Source organism: Drosophila obscura, unplaced genomic scaffold (genome assembly GCF_018151105.1).
Source record: "Drosophila obscura isolate BZ-5 IFL unplaced genomic scaffold, ASM1815110v1 contig_192, whole genome shotgun sequence".
In the NCBI taxonomy this organism is placed as follows: Eukaryota; Metazoa; Arthropoda; class Insecta; order Diptera; family Drosophilidae; genus Drosophila; species Drosophila obscura.
In genome coordinates, this window is record NW_024542781.1 from 2,982,850 (window position 1) to 3,002,485 (window position 19,636).

Here is a 19,636-nt window from a genome sequence, read left to right on the forward strand (position 1 = left end):
AAAAAGAATTGCTCAAAAGGATGAGTGGAAGAGACAGGGGATCTATTGACCATAGACTTATAAATGCAGATCAGCTTTTTTAATCGATATCCACTAGTAGCAAATAGTTCGAGTAATGATCAATCTACTATATAATAATCTTTAAATCAGTTTTCCAAGGTATTGTAAAATTGGAAGAATTTGTTGAGTCTACTTTGAGGAAAGTTGCTTGCAGTTTATTTTGGAATTTGTTGAAAAAGAACAGACATATATCTGCCTTAACATTGGACTCAACAATATTCGTGGAGTATCTTTCGGGTTACAAAAGAAGTGTATAAATAGTGCGTCCTAGCTGCAACAGATTTGCCTGTACCAGAACTCTGGCAGCTGACAGGCAAGTTATGAACCTGTGCAGCCCCGCGACAGACAATATGCATGTTGCACAGACACACACACACAAACTGAGAGACAACTGCAACATGCGACTAGTAACACGTTGCTGCTGCTGCTGCTGCTGCTGCTGCCGACATTGCAGACTTGTTGACGGCAATTGTCGAGTTTTTTTTTGTATTTCTTTTCGTTTCTGCTTTTTGTTGTTGTTGTGGCTGTTGTGGTTTATGCCATTATAATATATAGTTAGTATTATTGCCGTCTGTCTATATGGAGAGGAGAGCTATGGCAGCCACACACATGTCAGACATTGGCCGGTTAATAATGTTGCTCCCGCCGCCGTGGCTGAGGCCGGGGAGATGCCGATGCCGATGACGATGCCTGCCTGCTGCAATGTTTGGTGGAGATAGATATTGATGTTGGCCATAATCACGATCTAATTTATTTACAAATTTGTGTTGAAATCATACGTTCAAAGTCGTGTTTAAAAAGGTTCTGGTATGATTTATGCGAGCGTTGAAATCCACCAAACACCAACAAAAACCAGCAACAATGGAAATTCCAATAGCAACACAAAGATTTCTCACAGTCCCGCAGATCGTTTTTGAAAATTAGCTTCTTCTAGACCCTAATTGATTGGCCAAGTGGCAGTGGAGGGAGGAAGAGCAGCCGGAGAGAGTGTAGGAGGGGTGTTCGGCTCGTAATAGTGCTGGAAACCAGGAACCAGCCGCTTTTGAGTTGGCTAATTTAGATTTATTGCGCAAATCGCAACTTGATGCGTGATGCCGCCAAGACATGGCCCACAGCCGACTCTCCCTAGTCCTCCTCCGACAGGAACAGCAACAACACCAGCTACTCCTCCTCCACCTCCATTTCCATGGTACGGGTGGAGGGCGAGTGTTGCATGTGGCCATTTGTCATCGGGCGAGGATCGTGTGCTGCAGCTGCGATTTCAGTTTGTTTCAAATGGGCACGATGTAAAAGCCCCCAACATGAATCTCTTTCTCTCGGCGCTCTCGCTATAATCTCGGAAATGTTGATAAATTGAACGATTGTTGATTTTCACGCTGCCGCTGCCGCTGCCATAGCCCTGGTCCCTGATGCCTTTGGGGCCGGGGCCGTGTCACAGTGCTTGGAAATAAACATATCAACATGATAAATAAGAGACCCATAAGCGAGCCAGGCTATCAGCGGACAGGGGACAAGCGGACAGTGGGACACCGGACACAGAGTCCCGGCTACACGCTAACCGAAGGACAACCTCATAAATCAGGCAGGGAACAAAATGTGAGCAGTTTTAATCGCTGATTTCCGCTTCATAAGAAATGGAAATACAGACAGACAGCGAGAGACGCAAGTAATTGAACAAAAAAAAAATAAACTCGACAAAAATAAAGAGAATTACAAATAAAAGTAGATTCCAAACTGGTTTGCAGGCCACAAGAGGCACACACACACACACACACTCAGACTTCGGACAGTCGAAACTTTTGGGGGCAAACCTCGGGGTCTACACTGCACTGCACAAAAAGGAGACTCGATTCGGCGGCTGCTCATTCTCGTTTAAAGTTTAGTTATCTTCAGATGGTTTATTGAATTTATAGGGCTTTGTGTGTTTTCTAGTTTGTTTTGTTTGTTGTATTTACGGGGCGACTTGGACTAGTCGCTCATTTGATGAACAGTAAAACTAAGTTTACAAAACTTTCGCCTCGGACAGATCGTCCAGGGGCTTGCTGGGTGGCGGGATCTTGTACTCCGTCTCGGGGGTCTCGTAGATCTTCTCCTCCTTGGGCTCCACGACGGACACGTTGTCGGGCAGTGGCTTCTTGGGGCCAATCTTGTTCTTGGGATCATAGGGCAACATGATCTTGACCTTGATGCCGAGCACTCCCTGGCGCAGCAGCACGTGACGGGTGGCGGTCTCGACGTAGTCGTTGCACGGATCACCAGAGTGGATCATCAGGCCATCGACGAACTTCATCGACTTGGCACGCTGACCACGCAGCTTGCCGGACACAACGACCTCACAGCCCTTGGCTCCCGACTCCATGATGAAACGCAGCACACCGTAGCAGGCGCGACGGACGGCCAGTCCTCCGGTCAGCTTGTAACGCAGCGACTCAGCCTGGGCGATGGCGCACAGACCACGGGTGGCGACCTTCTCGGCGTACAGCTCGATGCGGCCGGTCTCGAAGTTGAAACGCTTCTGGACCATGGCGGTCAGCTCGCGGATGCGGCGTCCCTTCTCGCCCAACACCTGCTGGGTCTTGGTGGCCATGATGATGATCTCAGTGCGGGAAGGGGTCACACGGACCTCCACACCGGAGTAACCATCCTCGGCAAGCTCGCGAGTCAGGAACTCGTTCAGCTCAGCCTTGAAGATACCGTCGGAGACGAACTAAAATGATGGAAATACCAATTATTAGCAATTATTCCACACCAAAATCCACTGCTGTAGTTGTTGTGCTTCAATTGACAGGGGAGGTGCTCCACGCTGCCACCAACAAAACGAAGACGCCAGGCCAGCCAGCGATTTGAGGTTATCTCCGAATGCACTTCACTTAGCGACGTTTGGTGCAGATTTTTCACACAACTATATGCAAACAACATGCAGCAGGCGCGTTGCACTATCCTGTGCATTTCCCAATGCGATTTGCGTTAAATTACCTTGCGTTTCTTTGAAATTGGGAGGCTCGCATTCATTTTGACAACTCGCACGGAAACGTGGTTGGACGAAAAGAAAGATTTCAGGGCTGCAAAACCATCGATGGCACTATCGATAGTATTGATGGTTTTCAAATTTCGCGATAGATCGATGGGTTTTTTCGACCAGCGCTCTCATGCTTTGAGTTAGATTTTATTACAAAATAACAATCACACCCAGTATTCACTTTTGCATTCGGCGGTGATATTTTGAGCATAGAAAAGAATTCAGTCGCCCAAGGCGTATCAAGGCGATACGGAGGCATCGATAAGGCACAGAGCTGCAAACACCGATAGTTGCTATCGAAATAAACGTTATTGTTGGTTTGATTTTCGGAAACGGAAATTCTTGGTAAACTTCATTGCAATGTACAAATCACTATATTCTCTGTGACTTACTTGTATAAAATGGTTTTATCTATCGGAAAAAATGATACGTTAAGTGCTGAGAGTCCCAGCTAGCTAGTAGCTTTGGACCGAATATCAAAATCGAGGAATATGATTACCAATCATCAAAATTAACATTAGGCCATTGTCGACGGGGGTATTTAAATAATTCCTCGAAAGTTATGAAACTAGAAGAATGTTTGCGCAGTTCAGGTGAAAAATCTCGAAGTGTAAGTAAAGAGAAAGTTTGGATCCACAAGGGAGCTACCTCGGTTTTACACAAATTGTTCACCTGTTAAATAGTGGGGTGTCAATTGGGTTAAGTTCGTTTGTTTATGGTATATTGGTATCTAAAATAGTATATTTTTTGGTATATTACTGTCAATTTCGGAGGGTCAGACGGTATATTTTATCTGGCAATTGCGTCTCAATTGCAAGCAAATATAAATCCATTTTCTGCGAAACAAGGAAAACGAAAATGTCGGAAATCAAGGCGTTGGAGCACGCCACTCTGAAAGTGCCATACGAGATACTGAACAAGCGCTTCCGCTCGGCCCAGAAGATAATCGACCGTGAGGTGGACCAGGTGATGAACGTATCGCGTCAGGTGGACAAGGCCTTGGACGCCGATCCGCCCATACTGGCGGATGTGACCAAGCTGATGGGGAATGTGGCCCAGAAGCTGCAGGTGCTCAAGCGCAAGGCCGAGGAGAGCATCAACGACGAGCTGAGCGTCACACAGATATGCAAACGCAAGCTGGAGCATCTCAAGGGCATCATGCCACCGAACACAGGCACTGGGGAGCTGTGGCAGGGCTCGGTGGACCAGTGGAAGCGCATACGCCTGGACCGCCTGGTCATCGAGCATCTGTTGCGCATGGGCTACTATGAGACGGCCGAGGAGCTGGCCGCCCGCTCAGATGTGCGCCATCTGACCAATCTGGATATATTCCAGAATTCGCGCGAGGTCGAGGACGACCTTGCCAATCACAGCACCACCAAATGCGTGCTCTGGTGCATCGACAACAAATCGAAACTGCGCAAAATAAACTCGACCATAGATTTCAGCCTGCGGGTGCAGGAGTTCATTGAGCTGGTGCGTCACAACCAGCGATTCGAGGCGGTGAAGCACTCGCGCCGCTACTTCCCCGCGTACGAGAAGACGCAGTTGAACGAGATCTGCCATGTGATGTCACTGCTGGCCTATCCGGCCGACACCGAGATGGAGCACTACAAGAAGTACATGGACCCGCAGCGCTGGCAGAAGCTGGTGCTGGACTTTCGCCACGAGAACTACCGCCTGTTCCAGTTGTCCAGCACTTCCGTCTTCTCGGCAGCCGTCCAGGCTGGCCTCTCCGCATTGAAGACGCCCCATTGCTACACCCAGACCTGCCGCAATCTCAATTGCCCCGTCTGCCAGGAAGATCTCAATCGCATCGCCCTCAAGTTGCCATATTCGCACTGTGTGCAGAGTCGCCTCATCTGTCGGGTGACGGGCCTGCCCCTGAACGAGCACAACCAGCCCATGATGTTGCCCAATGGCCAGATCTTTGGCCAAATGGCTCTTACCGACATAACCAAAGACGATGGCACTGTCACCTGTCCGGTGACCAATACCAAGTTTTCAAATCCCAAAATCGAGAAGGTCTTTGTGATGTAAGCCCCGATGCTGGACTCTACCGTAAACCTAAACCCTCATCATTAAGTTAAGCAATGAATGACTCTATTTTTGAATATGTAGCTCCCATATCTATGATTATTATGTACTGTACACCTATCTATGGTATTAAGAAGCAAACGCAAACGAATGCAGCGCGCCCCCCTCGCCATTTGAATTTCGATTTCGATTGATGTCAATCGCTGCTGCCACGGCTGTCTGCTGCGCCGTCGCGGTTGTATTGATTTCCTACGCAGCGCAGGGCAGCAGTCGGTGACCGAGGCTGAATCACACGCGAACAACGTTATTTGATTCCTCTAAGTGGAAAGATTATGCATAAATCTATATATATATATAACGAACCTAAAATAAATCAAATAAAAATTAAATTACACGATAAATAAGCAAGGCAAAAGAGAATTGAAGTTGTCAATTACAAAATTATTGCATTTCGATTGTTTCGCGCGAACTGTGCTCTCTCGCTCCTGGACGTGCCTGCCCTCTCTCTCTCTCTCTCAGCTGGTGCAGGAGGAAACGGTAAAATTTACAGTAAATATCCATGACGCCGCTGCAGTTTTAGGAGAAACAGCTGCGTTTAGCAAACAAACAGATACATAAACCCCCTCCCCGTCCTGCGATACCCGATCGGGTGAGAGGAGAGCCAAAGCACCCACCACCACTTCCACCACCTCTTCGAAAACCCCACCACCAACAAAAACAATTACAAAAGCAGGGCGCACATCTGTAACTGTAACTGAAAGAAAAAGAAAAACCTACTACTACTCAATAAATAGTAGTATTAAATATTGCCATCAAAATTGTTTATACTGGCACTATGGCACTGGACTTTGTGGCCACATATAAGATACTGGTGCTAGGGGACTCGAATGTCGGCAAGACCTGCATTGTGCACAGATACTGCGATGAGAAATACTACGACACATACATCTCCACCATTGGTGAGTGCATCTGCATCCGCATCCCCCCCTGCAAATATGTTACATCTTTTATGTCTTTCATCTCCTTTCGCCCGTGTATTTGCAGGCATAGACTTTAAGCAGAAACTGATTAATCTCGATGGGGTGCCCATAAAACTGCAAATCTGGGACACGGCCGGGCAGGAGCGCTTCCGAACATTGACGACAGCGTATTATCGTGGCGCCATGGGCATACTGCTCATGTACGATGTGACCAATCTGGAGAGCTATAACAATTTGTCCTATTGGTTGCGCAACATCCAGGAGAATGCCTCGCCGGATGTGGTGAAGGTGCTGGCGGGCAACAAATGCGAATGCTCGACCACACAGCGGATGGTCGACAAGGACAGGGGTGAAAAGGTGGATACGACTTTGAGATTATAATTGGTATACACTAATATTGAAGTCTATATCCAACAGATTGCCGAAAACTTTGACATGCCCTTCTTTGAGGTCTCGTGCAAATCGAACATCAACATTGAGGATGCGTTTCTGTCGCTGGCCCGCAAAATACGTGAACAACGAGAGCGACGGGTAAGCGAAAAAAGGTTATAAGAAAGACCATAGAGATAATCAATTGAAATGCTGTGTATTTATAGGGCGACAATTTTGACAACGAGGAGAACAAAGACAAGAAATCGCCTGGATCGAATGGCCTCGGCACCTTCAGCCTCGGCAGTCTATCCGGCGAGAATCGCTGCACCTGCTAGATGTTAGATGATATACGAAATGCGATTGCAACCGCAAACCGAATATCGAATACCGAATACAGAAAACCTGAGAACCAAGTTGTCCAAAGCTGTTGAAGCTGCATTGTAGCCCAAGTTCGTGGCCCATACCAAATGCCAAGATATTACAACAGATATAACACGAAACCAAAGCGCGAGATGAACATTTTAAATGCAAACAAAAAGGGTGGGTAATTCGATGGGTGGGAGAGGATGCCTGTATTAAATTGGATATATTGTATATGTATGTATGTGAATCATACAGATTGTGCATTTTAAGGGTACAGATAGTCCAAGAAACATAGCATAAATATTTTAGCATATTCCTGCAAATACCATAACTCGGTCGATTATACATGCATATTGTCTCGATTCCAATAATTATAATCTAATGCTAAAAATACATTTATACTCGTAAGAAACGAAACGAAACAAAACCCATTAATTGTATACAAATGAACTTAAGGTTTGCGTTGGTTTGGTTTTATTCTATTTTTAGGTAAGTACTTAAATGTCCATTTGCACAAGGAATCCATTACAGAATAGTCAAATCTTTAATGGTTATTCCTTATGCTTTCGTTAATGAGCTGGTTTCATATTTTCCCATATTTGCGCTATTCGCATAATGGATCGTAGATTTAGGTCTTTATTAAATTGGTTTTGTTTATTGGTATTTTAAATCTATCATTCAATTTTAGCTTCCTAATTTCATTCCCTTTAACATCGATCAATCCGATTAGTATTCGTGCAAATATTACCTTCAATATGTGCCCTGTCCCCTTGGCATTGCTTATATGATAATTGCACTGTGCTGCTACCCTGCCCCCTGCCCTCTGCCTCTGGGGGTGTTGAATTATTCGAATGACTGATAACAATTGTGGCATTGTGGCAGGCACGGCACCTAGCAACGGGCTTGACCACAACGCGGGCCAGAGGACAATTACACAACAGACAGGACCTGCGATTCGATTCAATTTTGTACGCCCACCGCCGCTGGTTGTGTCCGGGAGATGAAAAAGCTGCGTGCCAAGGCGAGCTCCCTGCCCATCTTCAATGGCAGGATAACTGATGCCACAACCTTGACCACGACATCGCTGAAACTGCCGCTGGGTGGAGGAGTGGCAGTGGCCCATAAGAAGCCCAAATCCACCTGCACCCGTGTGCTGCCGACAGTGTTCACCATCACGGACGGCACCACAGGGGCGGCCAACACCTCTCTGGCCGAGGCCATGTCCAGCAGCAAGGCGCCACAGCCACACCAGCAGTCGGCCAGACAGGAGGTAATGCTGCAGCTGGGTGTGCCCAAGGAGACCTTCAGCATTGCGGGGCCAGAGCTGGCCAACTACGACAAGGTGCGTGTCGTCGGACAGGGCTCCTTTGGCATTGCCATCCTGTACCGCCGCAAGTCCGACGGCCATCAGATCGTGTTCAAGCAGATCAATCTGAGCGAACTGACGCCACCGGGCCGCGATCTGGCCATGAACGAGGTGGACGTGTTCTCCAAGCTCCATCATCCGAACATTGTCAGCTATCTGGGCAGCTTCATCAAGGACAACACGCTGCTGATTGAAATGGAGTACGCGGACGGGGGAACCCTGGCCCACATCATTGCCGAGCGTCAGGGCCATCAGCACCTGCCGGAGCGGTACATCATCGCCGTGTTCGAGCAGATCTCCAGTGCCATCAATTACATGCACTCGGAGAATATCCTGCATAGGTAAGGCATTCACTTCTTACCCATTGACACTCGAAGGTCTTTAGTTCTTTCATCTATCGATTGTAGAGATCTGAAGAGTGCCAACGTCTTCCTGAATAGACGGGGCATCGTCAAGATTGGCGACTTTGGCATCTCCAAGATAATGAACACCAAGATCCATGCCCAGACCGTACTGGGCACGCCCTACTATTTCAGTCCGGAGATGGTAATAGTCTCTCCCTTTACAGAGAGTATCTTCAGCTGATACTCTCTCTCTCTCGCTCTCTCTCTGTTCCAGTGCGAGGGCAAGGAGTACGACAACAAGAGCGACATCTGGGCCCTGGGCTGCATTCTGGGCGAAATGTGTTGCCTGAAGAAGACATTCGCTGCCTCCAATCTCTCCGAACTGGTCACCAAAATCATGGCCGGCAACTATACGCCTGTGCCCTCTGGCTATACCTCCGGACTGTGCAGTCTCATGTCGAATCTGCTCCAAGTGGAGGCCGCCCGACGACCCACCGCCTCAGAAGTTTTGGTCTACTGGATACCCCTGATATTTCGTAGCCTGGGAAAGAACAAAGGGTGAGGATAAAGAATCACTTAAGAGATTCCCTAGATGATATTTTTGCAGCTACTCCTATGAGGACGGCATCAGCAGCACTGGCAACCAGCTGGCAGTTACTGTACCGGCGGCTACCCGCAGCAATGTGACCATGGAACTGGAGCTGCCCACCGCCCAGACGGAGACCAAGCAGCTGATGAGCGCGGAGACAGCAGCGCCACATGAGATCCTCGAAAAGAGGTATGCAATCCGGAGTAATCATTCCCATTGACCCCCAGATCGTTGCTCCTTTAGATCGGTGCTGTATCAGCTAAAGGCATTCGGGAACTCCTTCAGCATGTCGCCCATCCAGCTGCCGCCAAAGGCAGTCATTGTGGGCATGGCCATGAGCGACTCCCACTTTGTGGTGGTGAACGAGGACGGATCGGCGTATGCCTGGGGCGAGGGCACCCACGGCCAGCTGGGACTGACCTCGCTGGAGGCCTGGAAGCACTACCCCAGCCGCATGGAGAGCGTGCGCAACTACCATGTGGTGGGGGCCTGTGCCGGCGATGCCTTCACCATTCTGGTCACCCAGGCCGGCAGTCTCCTCAGCTGTGGCAGCAACACGAACCTGTCGCTCGGCCAGGAGGAGCAGCGCAACTACCACAGTCCCAAGCTGATTGCCAAGCTGACGGATGTGCGCATCGAGCAGTTGGCTGCCGGACTGCATCATGTCCTGGCCCTGAGTCGCGAGGGCGCGGTTTATGTGTGGGGCACCAGTGTGAGCGGAGCCCTTGGTCTGGGCAACTATCAGCAGCAGCAGTGAGTGGCGGGGAGGGGAGCCGAAAGCATCCCAATCCTTTGACTGCAATGTCCTTTATGTTCTTTTAGGAAGTTCCCGCAGAAGATCCTGCTCTCCCATGTGAAGACAAAGCCCACGAAGATTTTCTGTGGGCCGGACACCTCGGCCGTGCTGTTCGCCAATGGAGAGCTGCATGCATGTGGCAGCAATAATTACTACAAGCTGGGCTTCAATCGTCCCGGCAAGATCACGGCTTTTGTATGTACTCCAGCACTGTCCTGCCTTCCCCACTGTCTACTCCTTACTTCCTCTCTCCTTACAGAAAAAAGTCCAATTGCCGAGCAAAATGCTGAAGGCCAGCTTCTCGTCCACCCACTCGGTGTTCCTGCTGGAGGGTGGCTATGTCTACACCATGGGCCGCAACACGGAGGGTCAGCGTGGCATTCGGCACTGCAATCAAGTGGATCAGCCCACCCTGGTGGAGGCTGTGCGCGCTCGTTACATTGTGGTTTGTAATCAGTCCGCAGCTCTGCATCTGCATCTTCCATCCTCGCTCACTGATTACTGATCCTACCCGCAGAAGGCCAACTGCAGCGATCAGTGCACGATTGTGGCCTCCGAGGACAACATCATCACCGTTTGGGGCACTCGCAATGGACTGCCCGAGATCGGATCCAGCAGCAGTGGCCTGGGCCTGGAGGTGTGCACCCCCAATACGGACATTGATTTGGGCAACAATACGGCGGCGTTCACCAATTTTCTGGCATCGGTGTACAAGTCCGAATTGATACTGGAACCGGTGGATATATTGGCGTAGGTTCCATTCCATCCCGGATTCCTGCTTACCAATCCTCTGCAATATCTTCTTCTTTGGCAGACTCTATTCCTCCAAGGAGCAGTGCGATCGTGGCTACTATGTGCAGGTCCATGATGTCTATCCCTTGGCGCACAGTGTCCTCGTTCTGGTGGATACAACTACGCCGCTAATATCGTCCTATGAGGGGGATTGTCCTTAGGGGGATTGATTGTCCTCTTTTAGAGCACCAGGTGGGCATCTCCTACCTGCCAATTGATGCTCCACTCGAGACGCACAAGCGAATGGGGTTTTGTTTGTGCTATGGTAAATCGTATTTTAATTGTTAATACATTTATTGGTTTCCAAATGTAATTGTAGAAACTTAATCTACTACTAAAACAAGCTAAAATATAGAGACAGCGCTCCATGGCGCTGTGTGGGGAAAGTCAGTGGAGGGGGTGGGGGCCCAAGATGGATGGTGTTGGAGGGTGCGCGTCATCTATTGCCTCATAAAATGCACATTGCCCGTTGCCAAGCGCCTAATAGCGCGACACCTGATTGCCGTAGCGATCTTGGGCAGGGCGACTGCCGCCATACATGCCCCCGGCACCACCACCGCCGCCGCTGTTGCCCTGATATCCGCCAGTGGAACGATCGTTGTAACTGGTACGATCAAAGCTTCTCTGGGCCGGCACCTGGCGCCAGCCATTGTCCTCGACTGTCGCCGATTTCGGCCACGAATTGTTGCTATGCATATTCGAGGACATGCCGTTGCCGTAGGACTTGATCGGTCCTCCACTGGATCCCAGGTGGGAGCCACCCGAGGAGGGTGCCCAAATGTTGACATTGTTCGAATTGCTGCCGTAGCCGCCGCCGCCGCCTCCACTGCTGGTGGAGTTGTCATAGCGCTTGGCGCCGCTACTGTAATCGGAAAGAATTAATGATTAGCAACTCATTTTATGGAAAAATTCAGGTTCAGATTTAGATTCAGATTCTTACTGCTGCAGGCTGTGGGAATCGTCGCGTCGGTAGTTGGAGGTGTTGCTGCGATCAGAGTCATTGTAACGGCCACCGGTGCCTCCGGTTGCGTTGTTCTTGTGGACATAGGAGCCGGCTCCACCACCACCACCGCCACCGGCATTGTTCTTGTGCAAGTAGGAGCTGCTCGAGCCACCGGCACTGGCCGAAATGGGCATGTGACGCACCTCCACTTCGCGCTTGTAGTCGTCACGCTTGCTGGACGAGCTGTAATCGTGCTTCGAGCTGGAGGCAGTGTAGTCATTGCCGCCCGAACGCTTGCTCGGCACTGTGGCATAGTCATCGACAGCGCCACGCTTCGAGGCAGACGATGTGGCATAGTCGTTGCGCTTGTTTGTATAATCCAGACGCTTGTTGGTGCTCGAGTAGTCGTCTAGCACTCGCTTGGCGGCCGACGAGGAGCCATAGTCATCGTGCTTCTTATCATAGGTGCTGCGGCGGCAGGAGTCAACTTTGAATATGGAATTTCATTGCAGAGCAAGAGGGATCACTCACCTGCGAGAGCTGACTAGAGATGTGTCGAACCTTGGTGGAGGTGGGGCATCAAAAATGCCACTGCGCTTGCGATCGGCCACATCGCCGTAGCGATCATCCGCACGCTTGGCCACGGCACGCTTGACAGGATCGTCGCGCGACTCCATAATCCTGATGGTACGTGGTGGTGGTGGTACGTGGATTCGGCCAAACAAGAGTGAGAGGAAGAGAGATGAAAAGAGGAAACGTAAATTGAGTTAATAATCTTCAGGTAATAGCCAGATGGGGGGTTCGGCGTAGAGGACGTCAGACTTTAGACTAGGATGCAATGCATTTGCCTATCAATGTTCCGTTTTTTGAAGCAGTTCGGCGTTGAGGAAACATCAACAACGCGGAGGAGGCAGCTGCAACTTAGCTTAACACACACACACACTTATAAACACGGACAAATCAAATGCTCTCCGGCAGTGAAAAGAATAATAAATACATATCTAAATATTTGTGTTGTTGGCTAGGGAGTTGGAACGAACGAGTGCCGTGCCATGACGCAATACGGATTTGTTTTAAGTTTTGGTTTTGTTTGTTTGTTAGCATACTTCATCTGTTGACGCTTCAGCTCGAGGCGCTCCAGTTCGATTTTCTCGCGCTCCAGCTTCTGGCGCTCCCGCTCCATGCGCAGCAGCTCGGCCTTCTCGCGCTCGAGCCGCTCCCGCTCGACGGCCAGCTTGCGTCGCTCCTCCGCGAGGCGCTCCTCCTCGATGCGCTGGCGTTCACGTGCCTCACGACGGCGCCGTTCCTCTTCGCGCAGCTCGCGCTCCCGCTCGCGCAGACGCTGGCGCTCGCGTTCCTCCCGGATCTTCTGGTACGATAGCATCTCACGTTGACGGCGCTCGCGGTCCCGCTGGCGCGCCTGGATCTCGCGGTCAACGTCGCGCGGATTGCGCCCCGAACGATGGATGTCTTGATTGGAGCCCTGACGCTTGTTGTTGCCACCTGGTCCGGATCGTGACGTCTCGCGATCGTGACGCCTGTCGTGGCTGACAGACTTGTCCTTGTCGTCGCGACGCTTGTTGTGGCGCTCCCTGTTGTCCTTGCCGTCGCGCTTGGAATCACCGTTGGCGGACTTGCTGTCGCCTCCATCGTTGTTCTTGCTGTTCTTCTCGGCGTTGCCGTTGTGGTTGCCCTTGCCGCTGCCGCCGCCACCGCCTCCAGACTTCTTGTCGTCGTCCTTCTTCTTGCCATCTTGCCCCTGAGTGGCCTTGTTGTTGCTGCTGTTGTTGCCCTTGCCATCCTTGGAGCTGGCACTGCCTCCGATCTCGTTCTTGGTGCGCTCCACCGAAATGATGCGTCCATGCAGCTCGGTGCGGTGCAGATTCTCAATGCACCGCGAGGCATCTGCCGACGAGGACATGGTCACATAGCCGTAGCAGCGGGTGCCCGGGGTGCGAGTGTTGGTCACGACCTTCGCACCGATCACCTTGCCGAACTTGGAGAAGATCGCCTTGAGGTCGCTGGCCCGCGTGAGGGTGGACAAGCCGGAGACCCAGAGATTGCGTGACAGCGTCGTTGGCTTGCTGTTGGACGCGGAGGATGTTGATGTTGCCCCCACAGATCCGGCAGCACCCGATCCCGTGCCCGAACCGGATCCGGACTTGCTGCCAGCGGCACTCGATGCGGCGGACGAAGCTGCCCCAGCGGCTGCTGTCGCTGATTTCTCTGCAAGTTCCATGTAAATAATAATATTGGAAGAGAGTGTTATGGTCAGAGCTTTGAGGAGTGGCTGTAACTGGTTAACGGTTAACGTTTTTGGTTTATGATACGATCTTTAAGGGAAGCATTTTGGCAAACACACACACATCTTTTGTAGCTGGCTGGTGTTGGTGGAGTTGGAGTTTAGAGCGTAAGGTAATCGTAATCGTTAACATCACGAGACTTTCTTCGATAGAGACACCACCCCGTCGCCCCAGGAAAAAGGAAGCAAAGAGAGTGTGAATTTGTTTGGGTTGCTGCTGCGCTGCATTCGTCTTCGTCTGTGGGTGGAACAGGAAGTCCTGGGAAGAGAGTAACGTTACCCTTGATCTTTGCATCTGCATTCCTGCGCCATGTCTGTGTGTGTGTGTCCTTTGAGGGGAAATTACTCGTAGCTGGAAACTCCTTTGTGCTCTGCTTCGTTCCTTTCTCGATTGATTCCGATTGCTGCGAGTGACAGGAGTTATATTCCAGATGCCACATCTCTCTGCTAGTCCAGATGCCAAATGGAGTGGTGGTGCCAGCAGCAGTAGTTGGTCTCCATTCGAAGCTTTGATTCACTGTCAGTCGTTGTCATTTCAGAATCAAAGCTGCCATCGATTCTTTTGGATGTGTTTTCTCTTCATTTTCATGGAACAAACACTCTCTCTGCCTCAGAAATGATGCTCAGGTGTCTCCGGGGAATCCATCGCTGCTCCGTTGCACAAGTCCTGTCCTCATCATGCGTGTGGGGGCGTGGGGTCGGGCCTTCACTCCCTGTTGGCCCAACCAAATTCACACTCTCTTGCACGAAACTCTTTCACATATTTGATCGAACCTTAAACTAGGATCTTGCTTGGCCCAAGCAATCCCCATTCCCAACATGTAACTTTCCGAATTTCACTGGACCTATCCATGCGGAAACCCTAACTTAATTTACCTTTATCATCCTTTTGGCTGGACGACTTTGAGGATAACTTCTGATCACTGAAAAATAATAAAATAAAGTCATTAGAAGGGAATAAAACAATTTCATTAGAAGGGGAAAATTAGGGTTGAATCGAGCTGTTTAGATTTCGGTAGACACTAACCTGGTGTCCTTCTTATCAGCGGACTTATCATCCTTTTTCTTGTCATTCTTCTTATCGGCGTCCTTCGAGTTGTTCTTATCTGATTTATTGGCCGGTTTCACTGTCAATTAAAGAGTTTTCCCCCATAAATTACTAGGTCTTGAATCTTAATCTTATATTTAAGCGTGGATTCAGCCGAAATGCTCCTACACTCACCCGACTTAATGGATTTGTCATCTGGAGCCTGGGAGAACACAATGCAAATTGGATTAGGAAAATTTAATTGAATAAGTGATTCAATTTATTTAATGTCACCTCATCATGCAGCAGTTTTTGTTCGTCTTCACCAATTGTTAGATTGATGGACTCGTCGTTGTCCAGGTTCACCGTGTCGCCGGTGTTCTCCTCCTCCTCTTGAATTTCATTGGCAGGCTCGACCTCGCCATTGTTATCGCCCTCTTCTGCGGCGTCCTCGGGCTCGCCATCAGCATCACCTTCACCTTCGCCGTGCTGCTCCTGGTCCTCGTCGTATTCCTCCTCCTCTTCGTCATCGTCAAGAATCACACAGACATCGTCGACGTCGCCCACCTGATCTATTTCGTGGCCATCCTGTTCGGCATGGCGGGAAAGGTCATCACCATTCTCAAAGCCTGCCCCCATGGACTCGTCTTCATCGACAGGCTCCTCCTTGATTTTGACTCCACTCTCATTTTCGGACATGGGCACTGGCATGCTCTTTTTGCCCTTTGCACCCGGCACAATCAAATGGCTGGCCGGGTCGTGACCCTCCTCTTTTAGTGCCTGGAAAAATACAACACACAAACATAAAATACATACACACGCACGCACGCACACACACACACACAAGAAATTGCACAACCATTTTTTTTTCTAGCTTCTAAACGGATTTCCTTTGTGCACTGAAGAATAAATGGGGGCGGGTATATGTATACTTTACCTTTTCTAAGCGATCGATGAGCGCAGCCTTTGGACCCAAAGTGTCCAGCTTGCGTTTTTCTAGCTCATCTTTCAAGTCGCATACGCGCAACTCGGCTACTTTCTTGCCTAATTCGGGCATCTTGACGTGCACTTAATTACTTAGTCACTATCTAATCACTTTTGATACGCTGGATGCACTTATAAACCGAAACCAAATTCAATTCTTGTGAATAATTTATTTCGTTTTCACAACGTGTGAAAATCCCAGACAAGTCAGACTCTGATACACACAAATGAAGTCGGAAGTAAAATGAAAATGGCGACGATTATAGTTCTGAAATTAATATATCGATATTTGGATTAGTAGGACCAGCTCCGAAAATACTCAATTCAAGGAATTATTTTTCCTTTTTTTATACGAAAGTGGTAGAACTGACGTAATCAGTTAGTCCCGCTAATTGATTCATGTTTGATCGTATCATGTATTTGCATTGAAAGGGGATCAATTGTAGAAATACTAATAAGACTTGCAGTATTATTACCGTGTAAACATATCGATAGCAGCCAACCGATATATTCATGTTCCACCACTAGCCCATCTTTGGGGTGTTTTTGTGAAGAATTTTCTGTTTTCTATGGGTGTTTTTTGCTGATTATTGAGAAACTGCATCATGTCCGTGGTGATTGAGACCACGCTGGGCGATCTGACCGTCGATCTATTTACCACCGAACGGCCCATCGCATGCCTGAACTTCCTGAAGCTCTGCCGGCTTAAGTACTACAACTACAATCTCTTCCACACCGTCCAGCAGGGATTTATAGCGCAGACCGGCGATCCCAGCGGCGCTGGAGATGGTGGCTCCTCCGTTTGGGGCGTTGTGGAGGGCCCACAGAAGCGCTTCTTTGAAGCCGAATTCCTGCCCAAGATCCACCACTTGAATGCCGGCATGCTGTCGCTTGTGAGCGCGGGAAAGAACCTTGTGGGCTCCCAGTTCTTCTTCACCCTGGGAGAGGACCTGACATCACTGGATGGCACCCACTGCGTCATTGGCGAGGTGGTGGAGGGTCACGAGGTTCTCCGCCAGCTAAACGATGCCATTGTGGATGAGAAGTTTCGCCCCTATCAGGACATACGCATAACTCACACGGTGGTGCTGGAGGACCCGTACCCCAATCCGCGTGGCTTGCAGGCGCCCAGTCGCTCGCCCTCTCCCAGTGCCGAACGGTTGAAGAACGGACGCATCGCCGCTGACGAGGACATTGACGACACCGACGGCATGACAATGGAGGAAATGCAGGAGATGCTGGCCGATCGCGAGGCAAAGGCCCGTGCCACAATACTCGAGATCGTGGGCGATTTGCCGGATGCCGAAATGGCACCCCCGGAAAACGTACTCTTCGTGTGCAAACTCAATCCTGTCACGACAGACGACGACCTGGAGATTATCTTCAGTCGCTTCGGTGTGGTGAAGGGATGCGAGGTAATACGTGATCGCAAGACAGGAGACTCGCTGCAGTATGCCTTTGTGGAGTTTGACGAGCAGAAATCCTGCGAGGCTGCCTACTTCAAAATGGACAATGTGCTGATCGACGACCGGCGCATACACGTGGACTTCTCCCAGTCCGTGTCGAAGGTTACGTGGCGCGGCAAAGGACGTGGCGTGGAGGGTGCTGACGGCAAGCTGGACTTTGACAACCTGCGGGATAACAATGATCGAAGGCCACAGAACAACGGCAGGGGCAGAGACAGAGACAGACCCGATGAAAAGCGGGATCGCAAGAAGCCTGACGATCCGAGAAGTCGAATGAGCTCCGCAGAACGGCGGAAGGCAAGAGAGCAACGGCACCAGGAACAGAACGAACATCGGGACAATCGACGGCGCTCCCGATCCAGGGATCGAAACGAGCGAAGGAACCCAAATGAGAGGCAGATCAGAGACGGCAACGATCGAAAACGTTTCAATGATCGCCGCCGGTCATCATCCAGAGATCGTAATGATCGAAGGGATCAACGAATGGATACAAGAAGATCTAGATCCAAAGATCGCACCGACCACAGGCGAGAGAGATCCCCACAAGGAGGAAGACATTATGGTCAAAGCAGAGAACCCATCAGAAGCAGAGATAATGGACCAGACAGAAGGTTTCCCGACTGAACACCCTACAAATCTGTCAGTATATTAATCAAATTCCCTTTTTCAGGCCCCAACAAAGACATCCAGAATCCAGAGACCACGATGAACGTAATCAAGATAGAAATTCAAAGCGGATCGAACGCAAGAAAAGTCCCGAAAGGAAACGTAAGCCCTCAGAATCCATGGAAAAGAAACACAAGAGCCAGAAGGTAGCAAAGAAGAAGTCGAAACGTGCCGCCAGCAGCAGTTCAGACTCCAGCGATGATTCGTCAGACAGTGAAAGCGATTCGGATGAAACATCCTCGGATAGCTCTGAGGAGACCTCTAGTTCCTCTTCCTCCTCGGACGAGCGTAGCAAGCGCAAGCGGAGCAAGAAGACGAAGCAAAAGAAAGCCCAGTCGAAGAGCAAACACAAATCAAAAAAGAGACACCATGGCAAATAAAATAAAGCGATTTTCTCGACTCTAACATACACAGGATTTTGATTACATCTACATCTAAAATGTTTCTAATTCTATTTCTTAGGAGCCGCCACCTCCGCATCAAGCGCCGCCATCGCAGCGCCTCCACAGCAGCCTTCTGTGGCCTTAGCCCCGCGTCGTTTTCGTGGCGGCTCAATGATGGCATCCGGATTGAAGACTATATTGTCCATTCGCGTAGTCTCTGGCGTTATGCGGAGCTCTGAAAACATTCAATTTTAATATACACAGCGGCATGGTAATGTTTATATAATGGCAACCCACCATATACGCCGTCCTCTCGTTGCTGGGCCTGAATCACATTCGAGCGCAGCTCGTGGGCACATTCCTCCGCAAGTTTGATCTTCTGTAAGTAGGGGAAATCAGAAAGGACACAAAATCAAGGAAAAACTCCATAACATACGCTCTGAATAACTTCCTGGTCTGTCACGATTCGGTTCCCCCGGAATTCGTCGTTAATTTTCTTACGCGCCATTTCTAGGGCCCGAACGTCGCCATCAAACACGTATTGCCGCGTGCGATGGAGCTTCTTGAAGACGCTGAGAACCTAGAATTGAAGGATTAAGATTGGTTTATATGTGGTTTTACGTTTAATCTACCTGCTGCCGCAAATTTAGACATTTTAAAAATGTCACAGCTGATTTTGATTTGTATACGGTATGTATGGTATTAATTCTGGTATTAATTCGACAGAAAATTAAAAAGTTTAATTGGATTATTTTTGGGAAACATTAAATTAAATATATGTTGCTGCATGGAATAAAAGATTGCAAGCCTTAAATACAGACATTCATATTTAGAGCAGCAGTACAGACACAACAAATCTTCAGCGGTTCATATTTTGGTATTTTAGTAACATACTAGTTATTGGTGTTTACAGTGCCAATATGCTAAAAATGGCTAAGACGAAAAATAATTCCACCTAAAATTTAGCTAAGCCAAATACACCCCAAATATAGAAAACTGTGTGGATTTAGTGATTTTATTGTACCAGCGATAACTTAATGCAATCGTCCATTTCCTCTTTACATTTATTTTTTGCATTTTTTAAAGTTAAATACAAATATTTTAATGGTAAGTCGCAGTTGTGGAATCTACTCGTACCATGAACCAT

General features: G+C 49.3%; 7 protein-coding genes across 8 annotated transcripts; 4 read left to right on the top strand and 3 right to left on the bottom strand.

Moving 5' to 3' along the window:
• Window positions 1-1,984: 1,984 nt before the first annotated feature.
• LOC111065555 (40S ribosomal protein S3) lies at window positions 1,985-3,146 on the bottom strand. Its single transcript, XM_022353783.2, has 2 exons — window positions 3,037-3,146; window positions 1,985-2,767 (listed from the first exon to the last, which is right to left on the bottom strand). The coding sequence occupies exons 1-2, from the start codon at window positions 3,070-3,072 to the stop codon at window positions 2,063-2,065; spliced, it is 741 nt and encodes a 246-aa protein (XP_022209475.1). The 5' UTR covers window positions 3,073-3,146; the 3' UTR covers window positions 1,985-2,062.
• Window positions 3,147-3,839: 693 nt separating this feature from the next.
• On the top strand, window positions 3,840-5,481 carry LOC111065667 (E3 ubiquitin-protein transferase MAEA). The gene has a single exon (XM_022353966.2). It carries the CDS (start codon window positions 3,938-3,940, stop codon window positions 5,117-5,119), a length of 1,182 nt encoding a protein of 393 aa, XP_022209658.1. The 5' UTR covers window positions 3,840-3,937; the 3' UTR covers window positions 5,120-5,481.
• A 136-nt stretch (window positions 5,482-5,617) lies between these two features.
• On the top strand, window positions 5,618-7,254 carry LOC111065668 (ras-related protein Rab-8A). Its single transcript, XM_022353967.2, has 4 exons — window positions 5,618-6,075; window positions 6,161-6,453; window positions 6,514-6,627; window positions 6,693-7,254. The coding sequence occupies exons 1-4, from the start codon at window positions 5,952-5,954 to the stop codon at window positions 6,801-6,803; spliced, it is 642 nt and encodes a 213-aa protein (XP_022209659.1). The 5' UTR covers window positions 5,618-5,951; the 3' UTR covers window positions 6,804-7,254.
• A 562-nt stretch (window positions 7,255-7,816) lies between these two features.
• LOC111065553 (serine/threonine-protein kinase Nek8) lies at window positions 7,817-11,056 on the top strand. Its single transcript, XM_022353781.2, has 9 exons — window positions 7,817-8,538; window positions 8,605-8,743; window positions 8,816-9,099; window positions 9,149-9,319; window positions 9,374-9,883; window positions 9,953-10,121; window positions 10,186-10,371; window positions 10,444-10,676; window positions 10,741-11,056. The coding sequence occupies exons 1-9, from the start codon at window positions 7,832-7,834 to the stop codon at window positions 10,877-10,879; spliced, it is 2,538 nt and encodes an 845-aa protein (XP_022209473.2). The 5' UTR covers window positions 7,817-7,831; the 3' UTR covers window positions 10,880-11,056.
• On the bottom strand, window positions 10,999-16,218 carry LOC111065552 (SAFB-like transcription modulator). 2 transcript variants are annotated; one of them, XM_022353779.2, is made up of 9 exons: window positions 15,928-16,218; window positions 15,285-15,770; window positions 15,186-15,213; window positions 14,991-15,090; window positions 14,840-14,886; window positions 12,768-13,887; window positions 12,193-12,342; window positions 11,659-12,129; window positions 10,999-11,580 (listed from the first exon to the last, which is right to left on the bottom strand). In XM_022353779.2, exons 1-9 carry the CDS (start codon window positions 16,045-16,047, stop codon window positions 11,199-11,201), a joined length of 2,904 nt encoding a protein of 967 aa, XP_022209471.1. In that variant the 5' UTR covers window positions 16,048-16,218; the 3' UTR covers window positions 10,999-11,198. The 2 variants fall into 2 exon arrangements, with proteins under 2 accessions (XP_022209471.1, XP_022209472.1); XM_022353780.2 differs by lacking the exons at window positions 10,999-11,580; window positions 12,768-13,887 and having other exon boundaries at window positions 12,040-12,129.
• A 269-nt stretch (window positions 16,219-16,487) lies between these two features.
• Window positions 16,488-18,514, top strand: LOC111065478 (peptidyl-prolyl cis-trans isomerase sig-7). Its single transcript, XM_022353683.2, has 2 exons — window positions 16,488-18,051; window positions 18,111-18,514. Exons 1-2 carry the CDS (start codon window positions 16,580-16,582, stop codon window positions 18,484-18,486), a joined length of 1,848 nt encoding a protein of 615 aa, XP_022209375.2. The 5' UTR covers window positions 16,488-16,579; the 3' UTR covers window positions 18,487-18,514.
• On the bottom strand, window positions 18,484-19,227 carry LOC111065479 (mitochondrial zinc maintenance protein 1, mitochondrial). The gene is made up of 4 exons (XM_022353684.2): window positions 19,122-19,227; window positions 18,926-19,069; window positions 18,787-18,868; window positions 18,484-18,724 (listed from the first exon to the last, which is right to left on the bottom strand). The coding sequence occupies exons 2-4, from the start codon at window positions 18,995-18,997 to the stop codon at window positions 18,558-18,560; spliced, it is 321 nt and encodes a 106-aa protein (XP_022209376.2). The 5' UTR covers window positions 18,998-19,069; window positions 19,122-19,227; the 3' UTR covers window positions 18,484-18,557.
• Between the last annotated feature and the right edge of the window lie 409 nt (window positions 19,228-19,636).